Consider the following 24,872-nt stretch of genomic DNA (forward strand, 5'->3'; position numbering starts at 1 on the left):
TGTGCCAGGAGGCTTTGACTCTGCGAGAAGCCACATCCCGGGGGAAGTGGGGACTGGGAAGGTGACAGTGGGCGCCCATTGTCCTCCAAGAGCCCGCTGCCGCGCAGCCGCCTTGTCTTGCGGGGCTGGGGACAGGTACGGCGGAGGGAGGGTCCCCGGGGCGGCCAAGCACCCTTCTCCCCGCCCTTGCCTTGGCCTCACCAGCCCCGCCCCGCCACGCTCCCGGGCCCCGCCCCGCCCCGCCCCGCCCCGCGCGCCCCGCCCTCGGCAGGTTGAGGCCGCGCGTCGAGCCGCCGCGCGCTCAGTGTTGCGGACACTTGCAACGGCCGCTGGCTGGCAGCGCAGCAGCAGCAGCAGCAGCAGCAGCGGCAGCGGGACGCACACCGAGCCACCCAGTTCTGCGGCCGCTGCCCTTCCGGGAGACTCCGCGCACGGTCCCCGGAGCAGATTATGCGGTGAACCGTCGCCGCCCCTCCGCCTCTGAGCGCACCGGCGGCGGCGAGGACTGCCTGCGCCCTCGGGAGACGACCCGGGCCGACGCCCGGCCCCGGGGCAGAAGCGACAGAAGCGACGAGCCTCAGCGACTGCTTGCTGGTGAGTGTGTAGAGCCCAGGCTGCCTCCTCCACCTGTGAGTCTGTCCCACCGTCCACCTTAGTCCCTTCCAGCTCGTGCTGGTGTTGGGCTTGGAAGGCTTATCAAGGGTGAGAGGATAACCCAGGGCACCGCCTTCTTGAGCTGATGTTCAGAGGACCAAAAGGGACATGGAGCGGTCCCAGAGGGGATCAGGACACAGAGCTCTGCCGTCCGCGCCTACTTCTTCTTTTGGGTGGGGCTGCAGGCAGCAGGGCCCCCCCTCCGAGTTATTGACAGCCATTCTGGGCGCGTGTTGCGTTTTTCCATCAGAATAAACCGCACTTGGCTATCGCGCCCCTCTGGTTGCGTTTGCACCCAGGCGGCACATGTGGGTGCACCGCTCAGCCCTGCTGTTTCCTTGCTGACAGAGGCAGCAGCGGAGGCCCCAACCTGCAGATCTGGCAGTTGAATTTTTTTTTTCTTCTTTGACTGTGGTTTCTGAACAACTGAAGCATTTACAAGATCTTTCCTCCTCCTCCTCCTCCTCCTCCTCCTCCTCTTCTTTTTCTCTTCCTCGTCTTCCTCACTAAGTGTCTTGACACAAGCAAGTGAGGACGAATGGATCTGGCCAGTCATTTTTTTTTCTCTTTATGAATTATTATACTCCACCTCCCTCTCTCGCCTTTGGGAGGGAAGGCATGTGTTTCATCTTATAAATAGAAAGTAGCATATTTTTTTGGCAGGACCTGCTTTATACTGCACCGTCTAGGAGAGGTCAGTTTAAAAATAAATATGCACTTGAATGTTGCATTACCCAGCCGGCTGTGGCACGGACCGGCTGCGCAGACCACAGCATCAAAGCTCAGAGTACAGCTGTGTTGAAAGGAGTGAAAGCCCCAGAGTGCAGCCCAGGCTGACAGTCAAGTAATTACATTGTGTTTAAAAAAAAAAGTGAGTGAATTAAAACGAGGGTGGGACGAGAAATGTCAGGCGGGGATTGGAACAGGTATCTTTGCAGCTTTGGTGTATTTGGGGGAGTGGGCTGCTGATGTGTGCAGCGTGTAGGGGGCTCTAGGGAGGGAACTGATGGATACGTTAGGGAGACAAGATTTCTTCTGCCTTTTCTTCCCACCCTGGCAGCTTGTAGCCCTCGGAAAAAATCCTTGCGTTCTGGAAGGGGGGTGGAGGAGGGGTACTGGCCTTGAAAATATTAGGAGGGTAGCAGATGTCCTTGCTTTAATAGCAGATCCAGACTTAACATCACAGGGAGAAATAAGCCTCACCAGGAAGCAGTCGGTCTGCCCCAGGGGTATCCCCAAATCCATTAAAAGACTCCTGCCATGTTCCAACTTATAAAAAAAAAAAAAAAAAAAAAAAAAGATCTTTCATCTAACGACTCAACTGGGAAGCACAACTTGTGGACCATTCTAGACGGCTCCACCATTGTAGACGGCTCCACCATTGTGGCTTGATGGACAGTTCAGATACCAGTCTACACAAACACCTTTTTCCGAAGGAAGGACTCAGACATGAGGCAGTTGTGAAATGTCTGGCATTGTCAGGTGTGAAATAAGCGATGAGATCTGTATTCAAGGACTGGTTGACAGTCCATCTGGAAGTGTCTAGGTTTCCCCATAGACCCCACCCATGGCAGGAGACAGGACTACCAGCCTCTGGGCTCACAGATGGGATGTTTAGAGGAGAACTTTGGAAGCCTTCTGGGGCCATGGCAGTTTCTGTTTCCCAGCCGTCTCATCTGCTAGAGATTTGCATTCTGAATTCCGTGATTGGAACATGGTGCTGAGGCTGGGGCCGCCCCTGAAGACATGAAGTAAGAGGAGCTCCCTCCCACCCCGCTAATCTGAGCCCTGAAATTCTGCCTTGCATTTTAACGGCACCTAGAAAAGCCGCTAAAGTGCTGCACGTTTTCTTTTGGCTTTTTATGGTGAACTTAAAATGTGATCCAGGATGCAAGAGAAAGCTGTAACAGCTCCCCGAGCCGGTTGGCCCCTGTCTGCTCTCCAGCTTCCCCGTTAACATGGCGTTTTGTTTTACGTCTGACATGTTCACAAAAGCTGCCCTTTTTCCGCTTGTAAAATTCCTGCTATTCAACAGCATCGGGGATAAAATCGCTGTAACCTACATTACCCTACGGTTTTTCACCAAGCCATAAAGTTTTCACAAGCTCTTTGCCCATTAGGCATAGCATTTATCCAATGGGTTGAATACAATTCCTGGCCGAAAAAGCCCCCAGGAATACTGTGCTGATTTTTTAATTGTTATTGTTATTGTTGTTGTTATTATTATTATTATTAATTACGGCTCTTGCTTCAGTCTGATTTTATATAGGCTCAGCCTAGTTTCTTTCTAACTAGAATCCCACGGACATGTTTTTCTTACAATTGAATAAGAAGATAAAATTGTATAGAGCATGCTGCTGGGACATCAAAAGTCATTCCAGCATAAAGCCTGTCCTAGGTGCTAAGCTAAGTACTCTTCCCACTGCCTACATGAAGTCCTTTACTTCTAAATAATCATTCCATGAAAGAAGGTGTGTCAGGATCTGCATTTTACAGGTGTAGTGACTGAAAACAGGCCAGTTACATAGTTTGCCCAAAATTAGACAGTAAAGAACATACCTGAATGGGTTTGTCTGAGTGCCCTTTTGAGTTCAGGGACTGGGGAAGCCTGAAGTTATTAACTCAGCATCAGGCTGCCTAGGCACGTTGCTTGGATCTTGAGTATAGTGTTTGCGTGGTGCTGGACATGTGACTTAACTTATGTGACTATCTCATATAACAACTCCATAGCTAGTCTTTTACATGTATGGTATGGTACTTCCTTTCCAGATGAGAGCTTAGCCTCTGAAGAGTTTTGTCATTTGGTCAAGGTTACACAGCTAAGTATGGTTTGAACTCAGGTATCTTTGACCTAGTACTGAATAGCAAACCTCCATTGTCTGGGAGGAAGGGTAGGGGAGGTATTACATATGATGACTGTTATGGCTTCTGACCTCTGGAAAGGAACTCATTCTATGTTATTCTATCTCATCATATCACCACCCAAAGGAAGTAATTGCCAGCCCTAGGGAATACAACTTGAATTACTTAATTATTAAGGGTGGCTCAGTCTTGTATGTCGTGACCTTGTTCTCCTACAGCAGAGCTAACATGAAACTGCTAGAGTTGGTCTAAGCAGTTTACACCATAAACAAAAGAATTCACTAAGTAAAATCTGGGACCCAGACATCAGAAAGCCATGCCCCAGCTGGGAACAAGGCGTTCCAGTATCCAGGAATGAATACTGCCCCCATGTAGGCTATGTCCTTGGATCCATCAGAGGTAGTAGGGCTAAGGAACCATGCCTGGTAAGTCATATCCAGGAGGCCTGGCTTGCAGCCCCTGGCACTTGGTGGATATTCAGTGTCTGTTGGGTAGTGATATACTCTGAGAGTTCCAGGGCGATCAGGAACCACAGGAGGTTGGGCAGGAAGGCCCTGAACTCTGTCCTTGCAGAAGGAGGCCTGTGACAGTGCTGTGCATGCCCTGGATGTGGCTAGATAAATGTCTGCTGTGAAAGATAGAGTGAAGAGGCCTTAGAGGCTGAGCACGCTTGCCCAGGACAATCCTGGTCCCTGCTTCTCATCAGCTGTGAAGTCTGCTGCTCCGTCCCCAGGACAAGGTCTGGAAATTGCCCCGGAGTGGGGGCCGTCCATCCTGATCTGGAATTTTCTCCCTTTCTGCTCCCTTCCTTTAGAGATGACAAAACAACACAACATCCCACAAACTATGACAAGTAACTAGTCAAATCTACAGCAATTAGCAATTAATCGGGGAGGATTTTTGTTGTTATTGTTTTATTTGTTTTGTTTTGTTTTTGTTTTTGTTTTCTTTAAAAAAAAAGTGTTTCCTTTGGCTTGGATGCACTTCAGTGGCAACTTTTACCAGAGTGGAGTGATGAGACAGTGGGCCAGGGCCTCTGGTGGAAAAGCAGCCTTTAAATCTAACTGTATGGCTTTAGAGGAGGAGACATGGGCATTAAAACAACAGCTGAGGTTTTGGTTTTGTTTCTTATCTTGATTTTTGAGACAGGGCTTCTACGACCCAGGTTGACCTTGACTGCTTGACCCTTCTGCCTCAGCCTCCTAAATTCTGGAATTACATGCAGGTACCACAGTACCCAGCACCCCCTACCCCCAGTCACCCCCCAAAAAGACTACTTCTAGTAGAACTACTTCACACTAGAACTCTATAGTAGGAAGTTTGAAAAACAAAAGATATTTTGTGATTCAGAAGCTGTTTGCTCATTTCAGAAAGTTAGGATTGGCCTTCTAGTCTTTGGCTCTTTATGAAACAGTGTTGCGGTGGGTGGTCACATTCCTGCAGTTCCCGGATAAGGTAACACCTGAAGCATTCCTGAAGACCAGGAAAGGGTCCTGTGGAGAGCCAGTTTGAGGAGGCCCCCTTCCTGACCGGATGTTGCAGCAGAGTCCCTGCTACACCAGTATGCAGTGACTCTCCCTGTGGAGAGAGCTTCTACTGTGTCCCACGCCCTCCCAGCGACTGCAGGACTACTATGGTAGAAAACTCACTCTGGGGAGCACCGAGTCACAGCTGTACAGACTTGCAGGCTGGAAGAGCATGCCAGAAAGATGCTGGCAAATCCGTGGTGGCTCTGTTGGATAAAACTGACCCGGAACTACCCAGGGATGATCAAAACGTAGCAAGGACTAGATCTGAAAACGTAGGTGGGTGTGTGATGTGGATCCGAATGGTGTGATTCTGGCGCCTCTCGGAGCCTGTTTTTCATCTCTAACAGGATTTGGTGTTAGATGAGCTCAGATCATCCCTAACTCCAGATTTCAATAAGCCAGTATCCATGTGACCTATTAGCATAGCCTGTCGAGCTAATAATAAAGAGTGGCCTTGGGCTGGAAGACAGCAATGCAGTTCTCGCCTGAGGAGCCCAAGCAGGCTGCAAGGCGAGGACTTCAAAGGCAGGCTTCTGTTTGGACAGCTTACACATTTGGGAATCTGTCTTGTTCTGGTGACATCCTGAAGGTCATATTTATAGACACGTCTTGTCAATGATAGATCTCTGTCATGCGTCTAGTTGAGAAAGACCTGGACTATTCAAATACATCACAATCATTTCGGCTACTCTCATCTTTAAAACACACAAAGACGTTTCCGGTGAAATCTGGCTTGGTCATTTGGGGATGTATTTGATATCTTACCCTTTATTTATTTAATTTTTGCCTAGGGTCAGTTTAGGCTGAAAACATTGGTTTTTTGTTTTTGTTTTTTTTTTTTTTTTTAATCCCAGCAGGAGTGGGGGCCATACACTTTGGGGTGACCAGCTATTCACAAGGCAGATACTCCCCTTCTCCAGGTGGCTTCTACTCTCATCTGAAGAAATGGGGGAGGCAGCCAGCTCTCAATTCCCGTAATTATTATTCTTTGTCCTTCTCTGGGGCATGTCACAGCATCCTGTGTGCTTTCTTCTGGGTGGCACTCACTGCATTTAGGATGATCTTTTAAATTATCTATCTATCTATCTATCTATCTATCTATCTATCTATCTATCTATTTAATTTCTGGGAGAGTTTTGTGTAGTCCAGGCTAGCTTAGAACTCACAGGCCCCTTCCTCCACTTCCTGAGTGCTGAGATTCCAGCACGAACTGTCGTATCAATAATGTATTGGTTCCTGTGACTGCCTAATTAAGCTGTCTGGAGAGCAGAGGCTGAACCTACTTTATCTAAGCATTCTTATTTCCCCAGTGAAACTATCAAGTGGACAGTTTAGTTCTAGCCATACCATCCAGTTCTTCCTCTAGCATCTTGTAAATTGTTACAAAGTCATTACCACTTGCCCAGCTTATTAAAGCCATTTCTTCTTGGCTACAGAACATTCAAATTCAGGGGGAGGTGGTCTGGTGGCCACGCCTGGTGAGGATACAGTAGACATCGGGGGAGCCCACACCAGGACATTTTTTAGAGTGCAACTGAGAAGCAGCCACCTCCACAGAGGCTTCTTTTGCCCCTGGGACAACTCTGGTGCCCAGATGTCCACTGACAGCACCAGGGTGCTTGGATTTCCTGTCACTATGGCAGACCTCTCCACAGCCTGTGAACCATGTATTCAAGGCTGTGTGCACTTACCTTTCTCTACACATTGTGCATCATTACTATGGCCTCCTGTCCTAGTACTGCACAGTTCTTTAGTGGCTGTTGGTTGTTGGTGAATATGTGAGTGGCCAGCCTTGGGCTAGGTGACTGTACACAGAAGCTGGAGCCACATGGGTCTCTTTAAGCAGCTCACAGCACCAAACTAGGCATGGTTTTCTTCCGTCCAGATGTCTTCAGAGTGAAGTGCCTTCTAGTCATGCGGAGTTGGGTGTGATGGTAAGCCTGGTGCAGGCTCTTGCTGGTGGGCTTTATTCTAGATCCTTCATGAAGGACTCCTTAATCTAGTGGCTCACCTGGGAGGAGGCAATCGCTGCCACCAGCCTGGTGGGGCACACTCAGTTGGGTCTCAGCTGCTGTGAATGGAGTCAAACCAGGAATTGTTTTCGTGTTCAGTTTTGTCTTAAGGGGAAAGTTTGACTTTTGGAACCACATCATTTGGACGACTTTACCCTTTAGTTAAAACAATCCATCAGGTGACCAGAGCCTAAAGTCTAAAAGTAATAAAATTGGAAGAAACTTCTGTGATGGCTGTTCTTGGTGGTCATCTTGATTATATCTGGAATTAACTAAAACCAAAGCAGCTGCTCCCTTGGATTAGAGCTCAGTGCCTACCAGCCCTTTGCCAGGCATGGCACACCCTGAGAAGATGCCCACCATTCTGTTTCAAGTTTGCAGAGGAGGAAACTCAAGTCTTAAGAGGAAGTCACTGGCATTGATTAGAATCCTGATACCAGGAAGGGGGACAGATATGGTATATGGTGATAGAAAGTATTGTTATGGGCGCTGGCTTCTAGAACACCTCAGAACATGGGGTCTCCAGAGAGGTTCCAGCAAAGCAGGGTACGGAAAAGTCTCATGTTGCTTGGGGTCTGGGCAAGGAGCCTCTCAGGGCTATAGTTTTTTCAGCCACCACCTCAAAATGTCAGCTCACAAGTAAGCTGTGGTAAGCTAATGCCCAGGTCTGTTTTTATAAGAGCTGCCAGCCACATCCTGCCTCTTTCTGCGCTTACGAGATTATGTAATTAGCTTTAACCCAAATGCAGGACTTCCTACTTATTCGTTTGATTCCCGTTGACTTCATCCTGCCCCTACGCGAGTCTTTTAAGGTAATTTTATACCCTGGTCTGTCACTGGCACGTGGGTCCCTTGCTGGCTAGAGATAAATGCTGCTGCTATGTCCTTCAAGTATTTGCCCTATCAACAGGATTCTCTTCAGGCTCTGCCTCTGTCAGTTCCCTATGTAAGCGACCCACCTAGCAGCTCTCACCAGAGACGTGAAGGAAATGAGGTTCTGCATGAACTTGCCAGTACCCGCTTAGCCATATTTCTCAATTTCGCTAAAAATAGATACGACTATCAACAAGGAGTCTCATCCCTTTTTTTTAAAACAATTTGACTGTGTGTGTGTGTGTGTGTGTGTGTGTTTAACTACTTGGTATAGCTTTTCAAAGGCTCTACAAAGTGACCAGATAGAGACAGGTATCTGCTGGCCCTTGAGACATACCATCCTCCTTAAGTCCTGGAAATCTGTTCTCACATGAAGTGAAGTCCTTTCCTGTGGCTGTTGCCCACTCCACCTCAGGCTTCCCTTTGCTGTAGAATGTCCATTGTAGTTTCCTGAGATCTCCTGTTATGCTTTTAGGCCACATAAGCCAAGTTCTCCTGAGTACATTTCCTTCTAAGAGGAAAGAGCAGCAAGGTGGCCTCATCATTTCCACAGGGTCTCACTCTTTAAGTTGGACCCGAGTGTAACTGGAAGATCTGAATGGTCCAAGGCAGTCTTCATAAGATGCTTGTTTGTACTCTGCAGTCATGGATGGAAGTCATTTCCCCTGTAAACATCACTTTCACAAATATATGCTCTCTTTAGCACCTTCTATGAGGAAGATAGTTTGTCCACGTGGCTAACAGCCTGATGGGGGGGTTGGGCAAAGAAGCAGGAACTACAGTGCAGTGTGATGATGGTTGGTAGATGTCAGATGCACACATGATGCTAAGGAGCTCCCGAGGCCTTGGCAACTGGGAAGAAGTAGAGCTGTGGGGCTGGGCAGCTTCTCGGTTTGTCTGTGTGGAGAACCCCATGTTATAAGGTGCTCTGTTCTATGCTAGCCTGTCTCCAGACAGTAAGCGTGGGCCTGCCCCTAAAGGGTTTTAAGATTACGGGTGGATTCCAAGTAAGAAGGTAGGCGGCAAATGTACCACAGAGCAACCATGGGAGCGAATGAGGAGAGGCTCAGTGACAGGACTTTGGACTTGACAGGGAGGGGACTGTGTCCAGGGAGAAGTTGGGGCGACAGTTGGGTGTTGGCATTTCCAGGAGGTAGGACCTCACCATGGAGTTCCCCAGGAAAGCAAAGCGGGCAACCCCAGAACGCAGGAGAGAAATCCGGTGCTTCTCCAGACCTCTGAGAAATGAGAGCCACCATTCCGCCTATCACTTCCAATCTCCGGTCTGTGGGAGAATACTGCTACTTACTGTGCACAGTGAGATGTACAGCTCGGACCCCACAGAGCAAGTCCCTCAGTGTATCACCCCCCAGACCTCCCAGTAGCTACTTCAGAGAGAAAACCAAACACCAATCGTGTGTTTTGTTGCTATGGCAACATTTCTAAGAGCTCACTTTCGATTTCTTTACCTAACGACTGGCCCTGGCCCACTTTAAGTGTTTCTGATCCATCCTTAAGTAGGTATGTGTGAGCTGATGTTCTACTCGGAAAGTTATCATTACAAGTGGTAGTTGGAGCCACATGCAGGGTGTGATTGAGGGGTTGGGGTGGACAACAGTGCCCTAGCCCTGTAGAGCTGCAAGCTTCTAAGGCAAGGGTTCAAACCCCTTCTGTAAGGGGTCCTTGATAGTTTACCCTCTGAAGGCCACATGCATTCTCTGCCCATCTATGAAATCTGACCTTGTCCAGCAGCGTCAATTCTGCTACGGGCCTCCCAGCCTATTGAGACTCAGGGCCTGATAGTTATTTCTTTGAGGAACTGTTCCAGGAAATGGAGGGTGTTCAGCAGCATTCTTGTCCTGCGTCCTGAGACGCCACTGACCAATCCCTTCCCTGCTAAGGTTGCAGGATCAAAAATGTCTGCAGATATTTGTTACGCGTTGCTTGCTGTGGGTGCAAAACTGCCATCCGTGAAGAACGGCTGATCTGTGGGGAGTACAAAACAAATGCCCATTCATTGTGTGTTCCAATAAAACTATTCACCAAAACAGGTAAGGGCCTAGATCTGGCTCGCCTATTTTAGGCTCTTAACATAAGAGATGGGAAGAAAGCAAACGAGCTTCTGTTAGTGGCCAGCTTATAAAAAGACTCATCAGTAGCTCTCATATATAACACTATGGCTCACCTTACTCATGAGATAGTCATACAGATCTCAAAGCCAGAAAACAGGAAAATAACAAATGACGTCATTTCTACACAATACCTAAGAATGCCCCAGCCACGCAGCAGTGAAGCAGGATGACGTGAGGTGAGTTTGGGAACACTTCCTCCAGGAAGGAAGTGGCTGTGAAGCAGGTCTCAGAGGATGTTATGAACAGTGTCTGATGGTCAGAAGGTAAGGAGGACATTCCACCTAAAGACACAGAATTCTTGGTCTCAGAAAGTTCGGAGGGAAGTAAAGTGCAAACAGGGATGGAGAGCCCTATTGTCCCCGGTCCAGCTGAGCCCTGAGACTACTGTTCCCTGTCGCCTGCATGTGCTTCCTCTGAGAAAAGAATGGACAACACTGGATATTTTCTAAGAACAGGATGTTTGTTTTTTTTCCTTGAGCCTCAGAGGTTTTCTTGTTGCTTTAAATTTTTAATCTTTTGACCTTAACCGCAAAGTCAAATTCCTTTTGAGATTATTTTTCATAATAGCAAAAATGCAAAGAAGTTGTGGTGAGTTGGAGCTGGAAGAGCAAGTGTGTAGGACCTTTTCCACCCGTTCTGGGTGTCTGACAGGGTCAAGTTAGTGTCTTCTGATCACTGCTACTGCGATCTCAATGCATCCTTTCTTCTGGTGCTGCTGGACCGCAGGGAGAGACAGTTTGGGTTAGTAGGTATCATGTCATCAAATCGACAGTACAGATGTGGCACAAATCCTGGCTCCTGCTGATTGACCCAAAACATGGACTGACTTAATTCAAGGCTGTTTCCTAGATGATGTCTAAGTATTGCATGAGCTAAAACCTGCCTGGCTCACAGCAAGCCCTTGTCTGTTAGCTAGTCCGTGTGTAAACTCTTTAGAGAGCCCAGGCATTTCAGATTGGCCTCATCTACAGAGTTATTTGCAGGGGGGGGGGGGGGGCTTTCTTGCTTTCTTGGATCCAATCAATCTGTCTCTTGTGGTGGAAAAATCGAATCGGTTATGGATTGAATATTTCCAAATTTGGAGTTTACCATGTGCTGGGTGATTGTTGTAGGAGACAGAATAGAATAAGTGAGACCCAGTCTGTGCTTGTAGAAAAGTTTTGAGCCTAGTTAGAGCATGCATGCATGCATTCATTCAAATCTGTGTATATAGACAAGGGTAGAGTTAACCTAGGGGAGTCTTCTGTAGAAATGGTTGACAGTGGAATGGCCACATATCCAGAGTAGATGTGACACAGGGAAGCCTGTTTTAACCCATGAGGGAGCATGGGTGACCACAGACAGCCCTCTAACAAGATAGGAAGCTAGCTTGGAAATCCCCTCTCTGTCCCTTTTGTGACCCCTGCCCCCCAAAGGATTATTCAGAGTGCACATTTGAGGACGTAGCATAAGAGCAAAGGACTAGATATCGCCTCTCTATGGTGCTCTGAAGAGTCCACAGTCAGAATTTCTACTCACCCGTCAACCCACGCTGCATCATTTGACGGTACTACTGTCAGAACTGGAGTTCTGTACAAGCAACTGCTGATGTAAACATTAGCAGGGTTCATCTCGCTTTACTTTCCGAGCACCTAAGCAGGCTTTGGGGCAGAGTTTGTGCAGACTGGAGAGCGCCGTAAATAAGAGGGTCAAAATTCTCTCTGTATTGATGTTGTCTTTGTATCATGACAGACCAAGTTGGATGCGTTAGTTACGGGGCGGGTGAGCAGCTCACAGTAACGGCCTTGTTGGATTCCAACTTGTCAGACCCGAGTGCCTGCTGGGTGCTTCTTGGCCAGCACCGAGGCTAAGTCCCTGTAAAAACCAGTCATGCAAAATGAACCAGGCATAAGAGAACTTGCCCTCGGCTTACCTCGTTATAACTGTCAGGAATCAATGTCCATAGAGTCTGCCCTTGCAACTTATTTTTATAAGGAAAAAATGCCCTAATGGGCTCTCTTCACAAGTGTTAGTACCTTGGGAGGTAGGCGTCCTGTCATTTAGTTTTGCTTTAAAAAAAAAAAAATCTTTCAAATAGTGCAATTAAGTCCCGTAAATGTAAGGAGTGTACATAAATTAGCATTGAGTCTCCCACGTGGTTTTTTTGTGGGCCCCTATATAATTGGGGTTGTAAAAGGAAAGTAAATAAAGCTGTTGTTTAATCATAAGTGAGAAGTCCATTTATAAATAATTGAAGGTGGGTGTATTAGACTTTCTGAGTGGGTCCATAAAATACAGCCTGCTCAGTCTGGTGAGGGTTTGGAGGGCCGAGCTCAGCAGCTAGGAACTCAGGGCTCATGGAAGCTCACAGTCTTGCCATATGCTGCCCTGTCCTCAGATTAGGAGCCGTGGGCAGAAGATAAGACTCTAAAGATAGCGAAGGCATCTTATCTTCTGATGGGTGGAGCAGAACTGGCCAGAAATATGAAAAGCATGCCCTTTGGGATGCTGTTGCCGGGCTCATCTTTGGTCTTGGATTTTTTTCCCCCTTTAAGTTCAGTGTTGAATGTCTAATGCCAAAATTCTTCTCTCTGTGAATTTTGAAATTCTTTCCTGGGAGAAGCCCCCTACTGAGGTTCGCAAAAGGATTGGCCTGAGGAGCCGCTTTGTACTAAGGCTTAAGTTTCCTAACACCAAAGGTTGGCTAGTCATTAGTAAGTGAAAACATAGCTGTGTTTGAACAGAAAGCCTTTTCAGGGGCAAGTCTGAGGGCCTGTTTATAGGGGAGTGTGGTGGGGAAATTAGTGAGTGTGTTCCCCTGTGGGAGCGCTAATGCCCTCTGCACCTTAGGGGAGGCGCTGGGTACAGGCTCCTCCCCCTGTGAGGCCCTGATCCTATAGAGTATACATTGCCTGCTCTCCACCCTCCATGGCATCCCCCTGGGTTCCTCTCCAGAGAAAAAGTCAAAATCTGTATCCTGGTCTTTTCTGCTTGGTTGCCCTAGGGCCCTCCCTGAACAAATTAATCTCTTTCATTACAATGAAATGAAGCCTCCAGATCACTGAAGATTAGTATTTCCTTAGTGTTCTTTCACCTCCTTGGCTCTCAGTTCACCTCCAGTTGCCCTCCTCAGAACTTGTAGAAACATGTTCCAGGTAGCCCTTAGGCTTCCAAAGAGCAGAGCCCAGAGGCAGGCGCAGTTCGGGAGTCCAAGTGCAAGGGAGGAACCCAAGAAGTCACTGTTTTCTCCTCCCAGTTGGTGGCAGAGAGAAAGATGCTCAGGCTGGGAGCAAGGTAGAGGGTGGCTATCCCATCATGCTTCCTAAGACTGTGGATTTATAGAGAAAAGAGGAACAATGTTTGTGCTTTTTAATGTGCAGATGGTGCTGCCATTGCTGGTGCCAGGGGAGGGCTTGTGGTTACTGGGCTGGGGCAGAAGGACAAAGGGAAGATGTGGTCAGAATTTGGGCATGGTGATTCAGTGCCTGGAACATATGCTTAGGCCCTGGATCCCGTACCCAGTACTGATGGGGGGAAAAAAGTTGGGATGCCCTTGAATGATGTGTAACCAAGTCAGAAAGGGGAGTTTGAATTCCAGCTCACTTCCTACAAGGAAAAGAACAAGTCCCTCAGGAAGGCAGCATCCTCGTTCACACAACCTACCCTTGTTTTCTCACTTGGACTTTGAATTAATATCGCAACCTGTTTTGCAGGATGCAGGACATTTTTTTTTTTTATCCTTTCTCCCAACTAAGGATTAATCTAAAAATAATTAGTAGATAAACCAAGCATTCCTTTCTTAAAATAAATGGATTTCCCCCAAAATATTTCAACCTCTTTGTCCTTTTCAGAACCGATTAAGTTGACAGTACACTCAATTCTGAGCAATTCAGGAACTGGTTTTTCAGTCAGTAATTTGTTTTTTAATAACCCTAACCCCACACTCCCTTGCTGTCTGATTACTTATTTTGGTATATGTATTAGTCAGGGTTCTCTAGAGTCATAGAACTTACGGAATGAGTCTGTCTGTCTCTGTCCCTCTCTGTCCCTCTCGCTCTCTCTCAATATAAAGGGGATTTATTGGAATGACTTCCAGGCTGCCGTCCAGCTAATCCAACAATGACTAACTGTGAATGGAAAGTCCAAGAATCCAGTCCCACAAGGCTGGGTGTCTCAGCTGGTCTTCTGTATGTGCTGGAATCCTGAAGAAGTAGGCTTCAGTGCCCGTGAAGGAATGTGTGTGCTAGCAAGGCAGGGGCAAGCAGACAAAGAGCAAAAGCATCCTTCTTCCATGTCCTTATGTAGGCTTCCAGCAGAAGGTGTGGCCCACATTCAAGGTGTGTCTTCCTACCTCAAAGATCTGGACTAGAAGCAGATTCACCCGCTTCAAACCAAGCAGACAATCTCTCACAGGTGTGCCCTCCATTTCTGGATTCTAGTCCATCCTACACACAGTCAAGGTGACAACCACAACAGCCATCACAGTGTGTTTGGTTTGCCAAAAGAATGATAGAGGAAACAGATGATAAGGCCATCAGCTCAGTGGGGAAGCAAGCTGGATACGGTGCCTCCTGCCTGCAACACTTGGAAGGGCCAAGGCAGGGTAACCACCAGCTGAGGCCTGCCTGGGCTACACGGTGAGTTCTAGGACAGCTTAGGCTAGACAGTGAGACACTGTTCCCATTTACTAGATAAAATGAAAGGAAACAAAGGTGGACAGAGTAGTACATTCCTAGGACCCCAACAGGATGGAAGCTAAAACAGGTTTGGTTATGAAACCCTCTCATCCTCCTCCCCCAAATAATCAGCGGTGAAGAAGTGGTTCAGTTTTTCCTATAATCATTGTGACTGCTGTGGGTTTTTTTTTTTTTAAATTATTATCTGCTATATATGCTTAAGGTAGTCACAAGTAAATAACTAGAATTACCTAGACTCATAGAGAAGTGACAACCTCACCATCTGCCTTCCCTATCAGAGGTGTGCCTTTCATATCCCCTAAGATCTTGCTCTGGGTCTTGACATCTGTCTTAGGGTTTCTATTGCTCTGAGACACTGTGACCACGACAACTCTTATAAAGGCAAAACATTTAATTGGGGTGGCTTACAGTTTGAGAGGTTTAGTCCATTTCCATCACGGTGGGACATGGCAGCCTGCAGGCAGACGTGGTGCTGGCTACATCTTGATCAGAAGGCAACAGGAAGTGAACTGAGTGAGACACTGGGTGTATCTTGAGCATAAGAGACCTCAAGGCCTGCCCCCACAGTAACACACTTCCTCCAACAAGGCCACACCTACTCTGGCAAAGTCCCACCTCCTAATAGTGCCACTCCCTTTGAGCTTATGGGGGCCAATTGCATCCAGACTACCACAGCCTCCTTGGATTCCTCACAGGTACCTGTGCAAGTAGGAGTATGTTCATCAGAAGCTGGACATCCTCTGTGTCTTTGGGAGAGGATGCCTAATGGTTGGCTGGGAGCTGGGCCTTTGTTGGCAGATCTTCCCTTGCCAGTGCCCAGAACTCGAGTGTTTGTCTTCTAAGGCATCTAACTTCCCAGAAGAGTGTTACCAACTCTCCTGGTGGTGAAGGAGAACCATGACCTGTAGACTATGAGAATGCAGTCATGAAGACTTCCGATTTCAGAGTCAAGGGACGGGTGTTTGAGAACGGTCTTCCTGCCTTGAATAGATCCAGGAAGACAGTGGGAATGCTAGAGAGAGCTGGAAACACTGGAGATGGGACAGTAAGCTCTTGATGGAAGGAAATGGGTGAAGATACAGAAAGGTGGCCCGATGCGATGCCAGTAACCAGCACCCTCAGAGCCTGGCTGAGCCGGAGTACATGCTGGCGGCGGCGGCGGCGGCGGCAGCGGCCTCGTGACTGAAGCACAGTGGTGAATTCTGATCATAGGACAGCGGGATTTTGCCAGACCTAAGTACCCTGTGCAAAATCAGCCCTCTAAGCCCGTGTCTGAGCCCTACACATTATTTGTTATAGTTTTAGTATTAAAATAGCCGGTTCATTCACATGGTTCGGAAACCCGACATCACAGAGGACCAACATGAATGTCTCCTTTTCACCTTTGCCCTTTACATTCACTCTTGCTCTCCGAGGTCACTCAGCATTGTTAGTTTCTTGGGTATCTTATAGATACATGTCATGGCTATACAAGCCGACGCAGTTAGATTACATACTTCACTTCTGTACCTACCTTTTCTTCCTTTGAACATGTGCGCCACTGGGCTCTTTGCCTATGGCTGTGTTAAAAGTGTCTTTCCTTCTCAGATGTAAATACTACTAACTTGTGTGGCTGGACCATCTGTACAGATCTTCTGCAGGTCAACAACTAGGTTTGCTTCCAACTCTTTGCTATTACAGATGTTTGATTGGATAGCCTTGTACACAGTATCTCCCATATCTTTAAGTGAACTAAGCACCTATGTATGGTATCTGAGTCCAAGGACATATGATTTGTTGTCTGGAAAGACAACATCCAACTGCCCCGATGGAGGTGAGGGCTGTTCACACTCCCACCATCATGTATGCAGAAGCCTCTTCCCCATCTTCCTTGGCTCTGCGCGCATTTGTGTCTCCAACAGGCTCAGGAATGCAGTCAGTCCCTCCGGTAACTTGGGAGCTAAATTCCCAGAGACTGTGCCCTCTAAATGTCTTGCCACCTCAGACTGGGGGCCACTCCTGGCTCTTATACGCTGTCTTGGCAGGGTGACTCAATGTCTGTGCCCCAGGAGTGTCTCATTTGTAAATGGGGACATTTAACATTCTAGCAGGATCCTCTTGGGCTCTTGTGAGCGGGAGAGTGAAGCGTCGTGGCAAAGTAGGGAGGCCCTCAGTGAATACCACTTCTTACTAGGGAAGGCTTTGGCTTTCTGTGTAAGCTGTGGCCAGAAATAGTGTCGGAAGAGCCTGGAAAGGGAAAGCAGATCCACTTGCTGATAAGCAGGGCCGGGAGGAGTCAGGGATCCTGGGAGAGGACACCCGAGGACTGGGTCAGAGCTACCGGACGCTGCTGCCCAGCACTGCACACGCCAACTCTTTTAAATGGGAGAGTTGCTGTGTTTGTCTGAAATCCCCTGTTTAAAAATCAGAACACCCTTTCATTGCATCTGACAGCTGTTAGCCTGGCACATGGCGTCTGGCATCCTCCTCTCTGTTTATGTAGTCTTTCTCACAGCCCCCTCCTTGGTCCCCGCCTCCCCCCCCCCCCCATCTCTGGTCTCTTTTTGTCTTCATGCCGCCAACATAAACCCCAGCCTTTACCAAGCCAAGGGAGCCTCTGGCTAAAGGGCCACAATGTCTGTAGCCAGGCAGGGGCTGCTTTAGGAGACCCAACCAGGAAGCCATGGTACTGAACACTCCTCCCTCAGATAGGAACAACTATTCTTTTCTTCTCTTTCTCCTCCCTACCATCCCCTGTCCTTGTTCATTTGCAGAATGGATTCAAGTGACCCTGTCAGAGGCAGAGAACTGTTCTGGATTGCCCTGCCCTGGGTACTTCTTGGCCTTACATAACCCCCAGCAGACCTCAGGCAGGCATCAGAGTCAAGCTGCAAATGTTTTCCATGAACTGATAGTACTGTCCCAGGGGGCAGTTCTTCCCTGGGATTGCCTACCACCTCCTGGGGGAGGAAAGTGTCACTGGGGCCCTAGGTTCGGGCTTTGTGTGGCGTATCTCTATTTTAAGGACGATAATTTATCCGATCTACCAAGGGTTCAGCTTTTCGTGTTTGTTGGTTTTGTGCAATAGGATCTCAAGTATCTCAGAATGGCCTTGAACTAGCCCCAGGATGACCTTGAAGCCATGATCCTTCTGACTGCACCTCTCTCGTGCTGACATTACAGGCATTTACCAGCACATTCTCTTTGTAAGGTTTCTCCTTTTGGTATTGAGACAAGACCCAAGTCAGAGCTGAAGCACTTCAGGACCTGACATCCTATTACATTTGGTGGCTCTGTGGTCAGCACACTCTCAGCAAGAGTGAACCTGCTGCCTCCTCCTCACACACAAAGCCAAGTGGGGCTGGGTGTCTTCTACTCATCCTTCTCTGCCTTCTCAGGCCCGGGTGGCTGGACAGCATGCTGGTGCATGCCGGATAAGCCAGTTCCCAGACAGAGGGAGCTGTTAGCCTTTCCCAGTGGGTGGTGGAGCACAGACCTTGTCACCTGTCACTGATAAGTGAATTTCAAACTCTTGCTGAAAGGAGAGAAATATGGAACAGATGTAAGGGCTGCTGCCAAGCAAATGTGACTGTCTTCAAGCTACCATCTGACCCAATCATAGGAGTCTGGATTGTTAGTCTCGGTGCCAGGGGACAGGCAGAGAAGACAGGCAGTTTTAGCTTCTCACTGTCAGCTCTGAGGGTAGATGGGATGGAGGGGGATGTCCAAAAGGTAAGTCTCTCATCAGCAAGGGAGGGGCTGACATGCCTGGACCTTCTTTCGACCCGCTCTGCACTTTACTCACAGCGTATAGTGTCTACAGAGAGGATGTGTTGTTTTTTAACAATTTACCTGCATTAGTATCCACTTAGATTAAGAAACCTCATGGTTTCTGAGGGTATCTGGGCAGGGTTTAGAAACTGGACCTCACGGGGATGTGACCAAGGTCTCGGCCAGGGCTGTGTTTCATCAGAGTCTGGATGGGGTAAATAGATTTCTACCTCCCAACCAGCAAGGGAGCTTGCTCAAGCCATGGGCACATGTGAGCACTCCTACACCTGCTGTCTTCGTTCTCACCCTCTCTCCATCCTCCCTCCCTTCCTTTACCCTCTTTCTTTCCCTCCCCACCCCTCTTCAGCTCCGACGGGGTCTTCTGTAATGTTACCTGGCCAGGGAGTGACCGCCGCCACGCTGCCATATTTCTTTGGATAGAAGCAAATCACAGTTGGATCGGTTAAGGCATTAACACCAGGAGGCGGGAGGGCTACCTTACAATGCCTCCTCTCTAGAGAGAGAACACTCCCCTTATCGTTGTTCCTAAAGATCCTCCGGGGCAGCTCGACTTATTATATATGGTCCTGTGTGTTTCCTCTGAAATGGGGTAGCTCTTACCCTTTCATCCCAGAACACTGTTAAATCCTGGAGTCCTTGGCAGCTCAGTTTTCTCTCTACCACAACCTGATTCCAGCTGTAGCTCCTCTCTGTTCCAGCAGTGGGTTTGTACCCACCCCACTCCCCTTAATCTCATCTCCCCATTTGTAAGAATGCATCCCAGGAAGGTTTTCTTGAACCAGTACATAACAATCAGTGTCACTTATGAAGCGATCATTTCCAGCCTCCTTCCTTTAGGGCTGGTCATTTAATTTCGTTTGTGTCCGGAAATCAACAACAAATCACTGTCAGTCTTGTTAGTGTGCATTCGAAGCAAAGATAGGATGATTTTAAAACGGACCCGCTTGGTCCTATGTTGATGGCAGGTGGTTTTGTTGTTGTTTTGGGTTTTTTTGTTTGTTTGTTTTTGTTTTGTTTTTTACCCTAAAGGTTTATTTTTATTTTATGTGTCTCTATGAGTGCCTGCATGTGTGTATGTTGTACCGCAGGCATGCCTACTACCATGGAGGTCAGAAGACGACATTAGGTCCCCTGGAGATGGAGTTACAGACAGATATGAGCCCCTCTGTGGGTGCTGGGATTTGAACTCAGGTCTCCTACAAGATCAGCAAGTTCTTCTAACTGCTGAGCCTTGTGTCTAGTCCCTTCACAGCAGTTTTCAGAAGAGAGGGAGACTAAAATCTTAGATGTGCTCAGAAAACCATGCCCATGGCCATGCTTAAAAAGTACTGATGTTCTAGGTGTAGGGGCTAAGTATCTCTTTTTCTGTTTTCCCCTGGACTAAGACCAACATTAGTGAATCCCTGCTGAGATTAAAGTTCTTATCACAGTTAGGGGAAGCAAATAAGTTGGGCTGTGGGTGCAAAGTAGCCTTGTGGTTATTTCCAGACACTGGGATAATGAATTCCTGGGCAATGGTAGGCCTGAGTGGGCCCTAAAGGATGGGCGACCATAACCGGCTTCCGTTTCTTTTCCAGGTTTCTCCGCGCTATAGAAGGAACTGGATGATGTAATCGGCTCCCAGAAAGATGCACATGGTCCTACGCTGAGCAAGTTCTCTCAGACTCAGTCATTTCAAAGCCACTTGAGAGAAAAATAATAATAATAATAATGTGACGGTACTTATCAAAAAGGATTTTTTGGGAAGTGTGGGATACCTGTGAAGAAGGTCGCCTTTTCCCCATCTGTGAAATAGACATTCTTAGATTCCAAAATGCCCGCCAAGACCCCAATCTACCTGAAAGCGGCCAATAACAAGAAGGGAAAGAAATTTAAGCTGAGGGACATTCTGTCCCCTGATATGATCAGTCCTCCCCTGGGGGACTTTCGTCACACCATTCACATCGGCAAAGAGGGCCAGCATGATGTCTTTGGAGATATTTCCTTCCTTCAAGGAAACTATGAGCTCTTGCCTGGAAGCCAAGAGAAAGCCCACTCTGGCCAGTTCCCTGGGCACAATGACTTCTTCCGGGCCAACAGCACCTCGGACTCGATGTTCACAGAAACGCCCTCCCCAGTGCTCAAAAATGCCATCTCCCTCCCGACCATCGGAGGATCCCAGGCTCTCATGCTGCCCTTATTGTCACCAGTGACCTTTAATTCCAAGCAGGAGTCCTTTGGGCGTCCGAAGTTGCCAAGGCTCAGCTGTGAGCCTGTCATGGAAGAGAAAGCCCAGGAGAAAAGCAGTCTGTTGGAGGATGGGACAGTCCGTCAGGGGGACACCTCGTGGGGCTCCAGTGGTTCTGCGTCTCAGTCCAGCCAGGGCAGGGACAGTCACTCCTCCAGCCTGTCTGAACAGTACTCGGACTGGCCCGCGGAGGACATGTTTGAGCACCCTGCCTCCTGCGAGCTCATGAAGTCAAAGACTAAATCAGAGGACTCCCTCTCCGACCTGACAGGCTCCCTGCTCTCCCTGCAGCTGGATCTTGGGCCCTCGCTTTTGGATGAGGTCCTGAATGTCATGGATAAAAATAAGTAACCAGGAGTCAGCTCTTTTCCCTTGGAGTAAGAGGTACCAAAATAAGCAGAAAACAAAAAAACTCCACTAACCACAATTGATGGAAAGAGCTGCCCTGCCTGGTTTGTTTTGTTGTTTTTTTTTTTTTTTTTTTTTTCAGCAGCCGTGTAATGCATTTTCTAAAATAACGTTCCTGTTCCTACAAAATATTTTTTTAACCGCCATGCCCTGTTTGCAAAAACAATTTTGAAAACGATAATTTTAAAAAATTAAAAAAAAAAAAAAAAAAAACCTGTCCTGGCAGAAAGAAAAAGAGAGAGAGGAAGTGAGTCAGAGCTCATTTTCAGCAGGTATTGCTGATGCTCTGCTCAATTTTGTTTGTCTGTTTGCAGACGGGCAGAGATCCAGGTTGTCTGAAAAGGGCTGGGTCGGTGGGTCTCTCCAGGGCGCTTTCCAGCATGTTATGAGAAGGAAGTCTAAACTTGCTTAACACCTCGGCCTTTTTTTCCTGGACTCTTTTGTATATTGTATCCTTTGGGCTCACCGTAGCGAATTCTCCAGTGTTAAGATTTTACTGTTTTCATATTCAAACAACCTTATGGGACCGGGTTTTTTTCTTGTGATATATATATATATATATATCCCTGTATATTATTTCCATGTTGCGGAAGTTTGACTGTCAGCTACATGTTGGTAAAAAAACAAGCAAGGTATTACTGTAACTAAGTTATTTTTAAAGTTGAAATATATTTTTATGTGCCTTTGGCTTTTTATTGCAGAGTCTACATTTTATAGATAATACATCAAGTGTTATTTGTCTTGTTTTCGTTGGGGCCTCCTGGCAAGCTGTATTTGCAAAAAAAAAAAAAAACAAAAAACAAAAAAACAAAAAAAACAAACCTATTCATTATCAGCTTTTCCCCCTTGCTCATGTGTTATCATACTTCCAATAGCACCAACAGTAGATTGTAAAGTGATGGGGCACAGGGTGCCCACGATGCTTCTGCAGAGACTGGAGTTGGTATTTTAGGACTCACGCTCGCAATACCTAGGTACGTCATACCACACAATAAAAAGTAAATGCTCAAATGAACTTGTTCATTTATAGTTATAAACAAGAACAGAAACAAAGATTTTACAGATGAGCTAGTGATGGACCCAAGTCTTTAAAATACGCTGAGAGATGATTCCTGTGTTCTGCAGTGTCGACTTCTTTTTAGGGTTTGACTCTAGAAATAGGAACATGAGAAATGAACATGTCAGGTCATTTTTGTTGTCTCAGCCTTGGTGCTGAGAGAGAGGGGGGGATGGCTGAGGCTGTGGGCCTTTGTCACAGGCCCAGCTGATTTAGCCCCTTCCTGTGTGTGTCTCTCTTCCACATCCGCTACAGCATGTTCTTACAAATCCAGATGTCCTAAAGACAAAGGCTTGTCCTGCATTCTAGGTCCTATAGACAGGATGAAGGAGGTTACAGAGTACCCATCAAGGGCCCTTCCCCTTCCCAAGAATCCCCAGATGCCCCGAGGCCAGTGGTTCAGGAACCAGGAACAGGAAATCACACACAGATTCCTGTCTTTCCTCAGGCGTTCCTGGCCACTCTGAGCATTCTCGCCTACAGTGAGTGCCAGCCCTCTCTCCTCCATGTATCCCCGAGACACCTCCTCAGCAACGTCAGTGTCCCTTTCCTGGAGTTCAGAGTTCCTGGCCTCGCACCATTTGATGTTTGAAATTCCAGGTGGGGTTCGCTGGGGTGGTTAACCAAATAGAGGGGGAAACCGGTCTCTCCTAGAGCTTTGAGTCTGTCCACTTCTCAAGTGTCTTCCTTCACCTCACTTCTTTCCAGTGTCCCCTTCGGTCGGATCGCGCTCGTTCACGGTCCTGAAACTTCCTCGCCTCTTCTGAATCTCCTTGGGGAGGCTAAGTCCCACTTTCCCCATCTTAATTACTGATCATACTCAGTCTCACGATCCCCTGTCTGCTGCAGGATCTCAGGGAGAGGGGGAGGAGTGGGCCCTCACCTCTGTGGCTGCCTCTCTGGCGATGGTAGAGAACAGTTCTGGCAGCGTTTCCTCTTCTAAGTGCTCATGCATCCCTCACGCGTTTACCCATTTGACTTTTTCCAAACCCAAATACACATTCTCCGAAATACATACTTTCTCTAGACCCAACAACTAAGATGCGCACACATGTTCCCGTAGGTGTAGTTAACATAGCAACAAGTACCCTTCCATTACCTAGGAAACAAAGCCTCTTCTTACAGATTTCTGAAGGCCTGGTCCGTCGTCCAGGGAGCAGGTGCTCTGGTGGTGGTTGACTTCTGTCCTTCAGGCACTGCAGATCCCAGCTGCTGAGAGCCAATTTGATGTTCTCAAGCTGTGACTCCCCCACTTACAGCCTAATTTACCTTCACTTATTTAAGGGCAAAGAAATTCAAATGCCCGTTATTTATAAGCTAAGAAAGCATGACAAGCCACCTGTGTGTGACCCAACAGCCAGAAATCTGTCATCATTTGCATAAGTAGGGACCCTTTCTTTTGGCAAGACTTTGTAGGTAAATGTTTGTTTTCATGGGCAGTAAGACCCAACAAAGAACAAACTATATTATTCCAGCCAAAAGTTATATGCTAAAATAAAAATATCAGAGTACTTAGCTCTTCATGAACATAAAGTCCTTAATTTCAGTGGTCCAGTATCGCTGTCAACGGGCACATGGAGGACAATTGGGGAGCAGGACAGTGAGTGAACCCAGGTTTCCAGGATATGGCATCAGCCTTTCATACATCACCACCGGGTAGCACACCTCCCCGAAGGCCACTATAAATGTGTACATCATTGGAAAGGCAGAGATCTATGAGTCCATGAATTAGCTTGATGAAATTCCAGAACACATACATTAGGCATGGTTCTAATCCTCCCCTTCAGACAGAGGCGGGGATACTGAGTCCTGTTACTCTGAGCTGCATCAAGAGAAGAGCAAGTCCATACAATGCCCTTCCTGTCTTTGGGAATTATACTGGCGACCTAGCCACAGATGAAACCCTCCCATTTAGGACTGGTCTCCCAGATTATGAATAGTTAATTTTTTTTTCCTTTAAACCACTGAAGTATATAAATAGAGCACTGTGTCCCATGTCCTTTTTATGAATATAAAACAACTGTCCTGTGTCCCCACCTGCACTCTTAGGCTAGATCCAGCAAAACAAGAAAACATTCTAAACGTCACATGGTAAGGCCACCTGGAGACTTGTTCAGCTGGACGAGGCTTGAAAGCCATAATGTTGAAAAGTAGCCATACACGTCAGCTCATGGTGCTGGCCAAACAATATGGTCACTTTGTAAGGGAGAAAAATGGCCGCTGCTAAACATGCCAACCCAGTTGTTGAATCTGGTTACCTCGAAGACCACATGCTTTATTTTGAAAATACGGTTTCATCCAGAGAACTTTTCATCTGAGAATGTTTAATTTTCACTTTATTCGTTAAGCAAGTAAGTCTAAACGTGTCCTGTGTGAGTTATTGAGGAGTCATTATTGTAGCATTTGTTCTACAACCAATGAGATTTGTTCTACAACCAATGTATCATGCTCTCTCCCATATTTTAAAATTCTGAGAGAGATGACACTTTCGGTAGCTTCTGCGGGAAGTCAATCATTTCCATCCTTTGAAGGTCAGCCACATTTTCCCCATGAGGAGTAAACTGTCACAGGTGATAGAAAACATCTGTCTGAGTCGAAGCCATTGTGCAGGGTAGACATCACAATTCTGACACCATGCATCAAAATTAGCAAGGATGAAGAAGTGAATTGG

General features: G+C 47.4%; 1 protein-coding gene across 1 annotated transcript; it reads left to right on the plus strand.

The window, feature by feature from the left end:
* Positions 1-248: 248 nt before the first annotated feature.
* Cdc42ep3 (CDC42 effector protein 3) lies at positions 249-21,212 on the plus strand. The gene is made up of 2 exons (XM_036170891.1): positions 249-594; positions 20,087-21,212. Exon 2 carries the CDS (start codon positions 20,323-20,325, stop codon positions 21,085-21,087), a length of 765 nt encoding a protein of 254 aa, XP_036026784.1. The 5' UTR covers positions 249-594; positions 20,087-20,322; the 3' UTR covers positions 21,088-21,212.
* The last annotated feature ends 3,660 nt before the right edge of the window (positions 21,213-24,872 follow it).

Source organism: Onychomys torridus, chromosome 21, assembly GCF_903995425.1.
Source record: "Onychomys torridus chromosome 21, mOncTor1.1, whole genome shotgun sequence".
In the NCBI taxonomy this organism is placed as follows: domain Eukaryota; kingdom Metazoa; phylum Chordata; class Mammalia; order Rodentia; family Cricetidae; genus Onychomys; species Onychomys torridus.

Coding starts and splice junctions, on each gene's coding strand:
- Cdc42ep3 (XM_036170891.1), top strand. CDS start 20,323: ATGCCCGCCAAGACCCCAATCTACCTGAAAGCGGCCAATAACAAGAAG.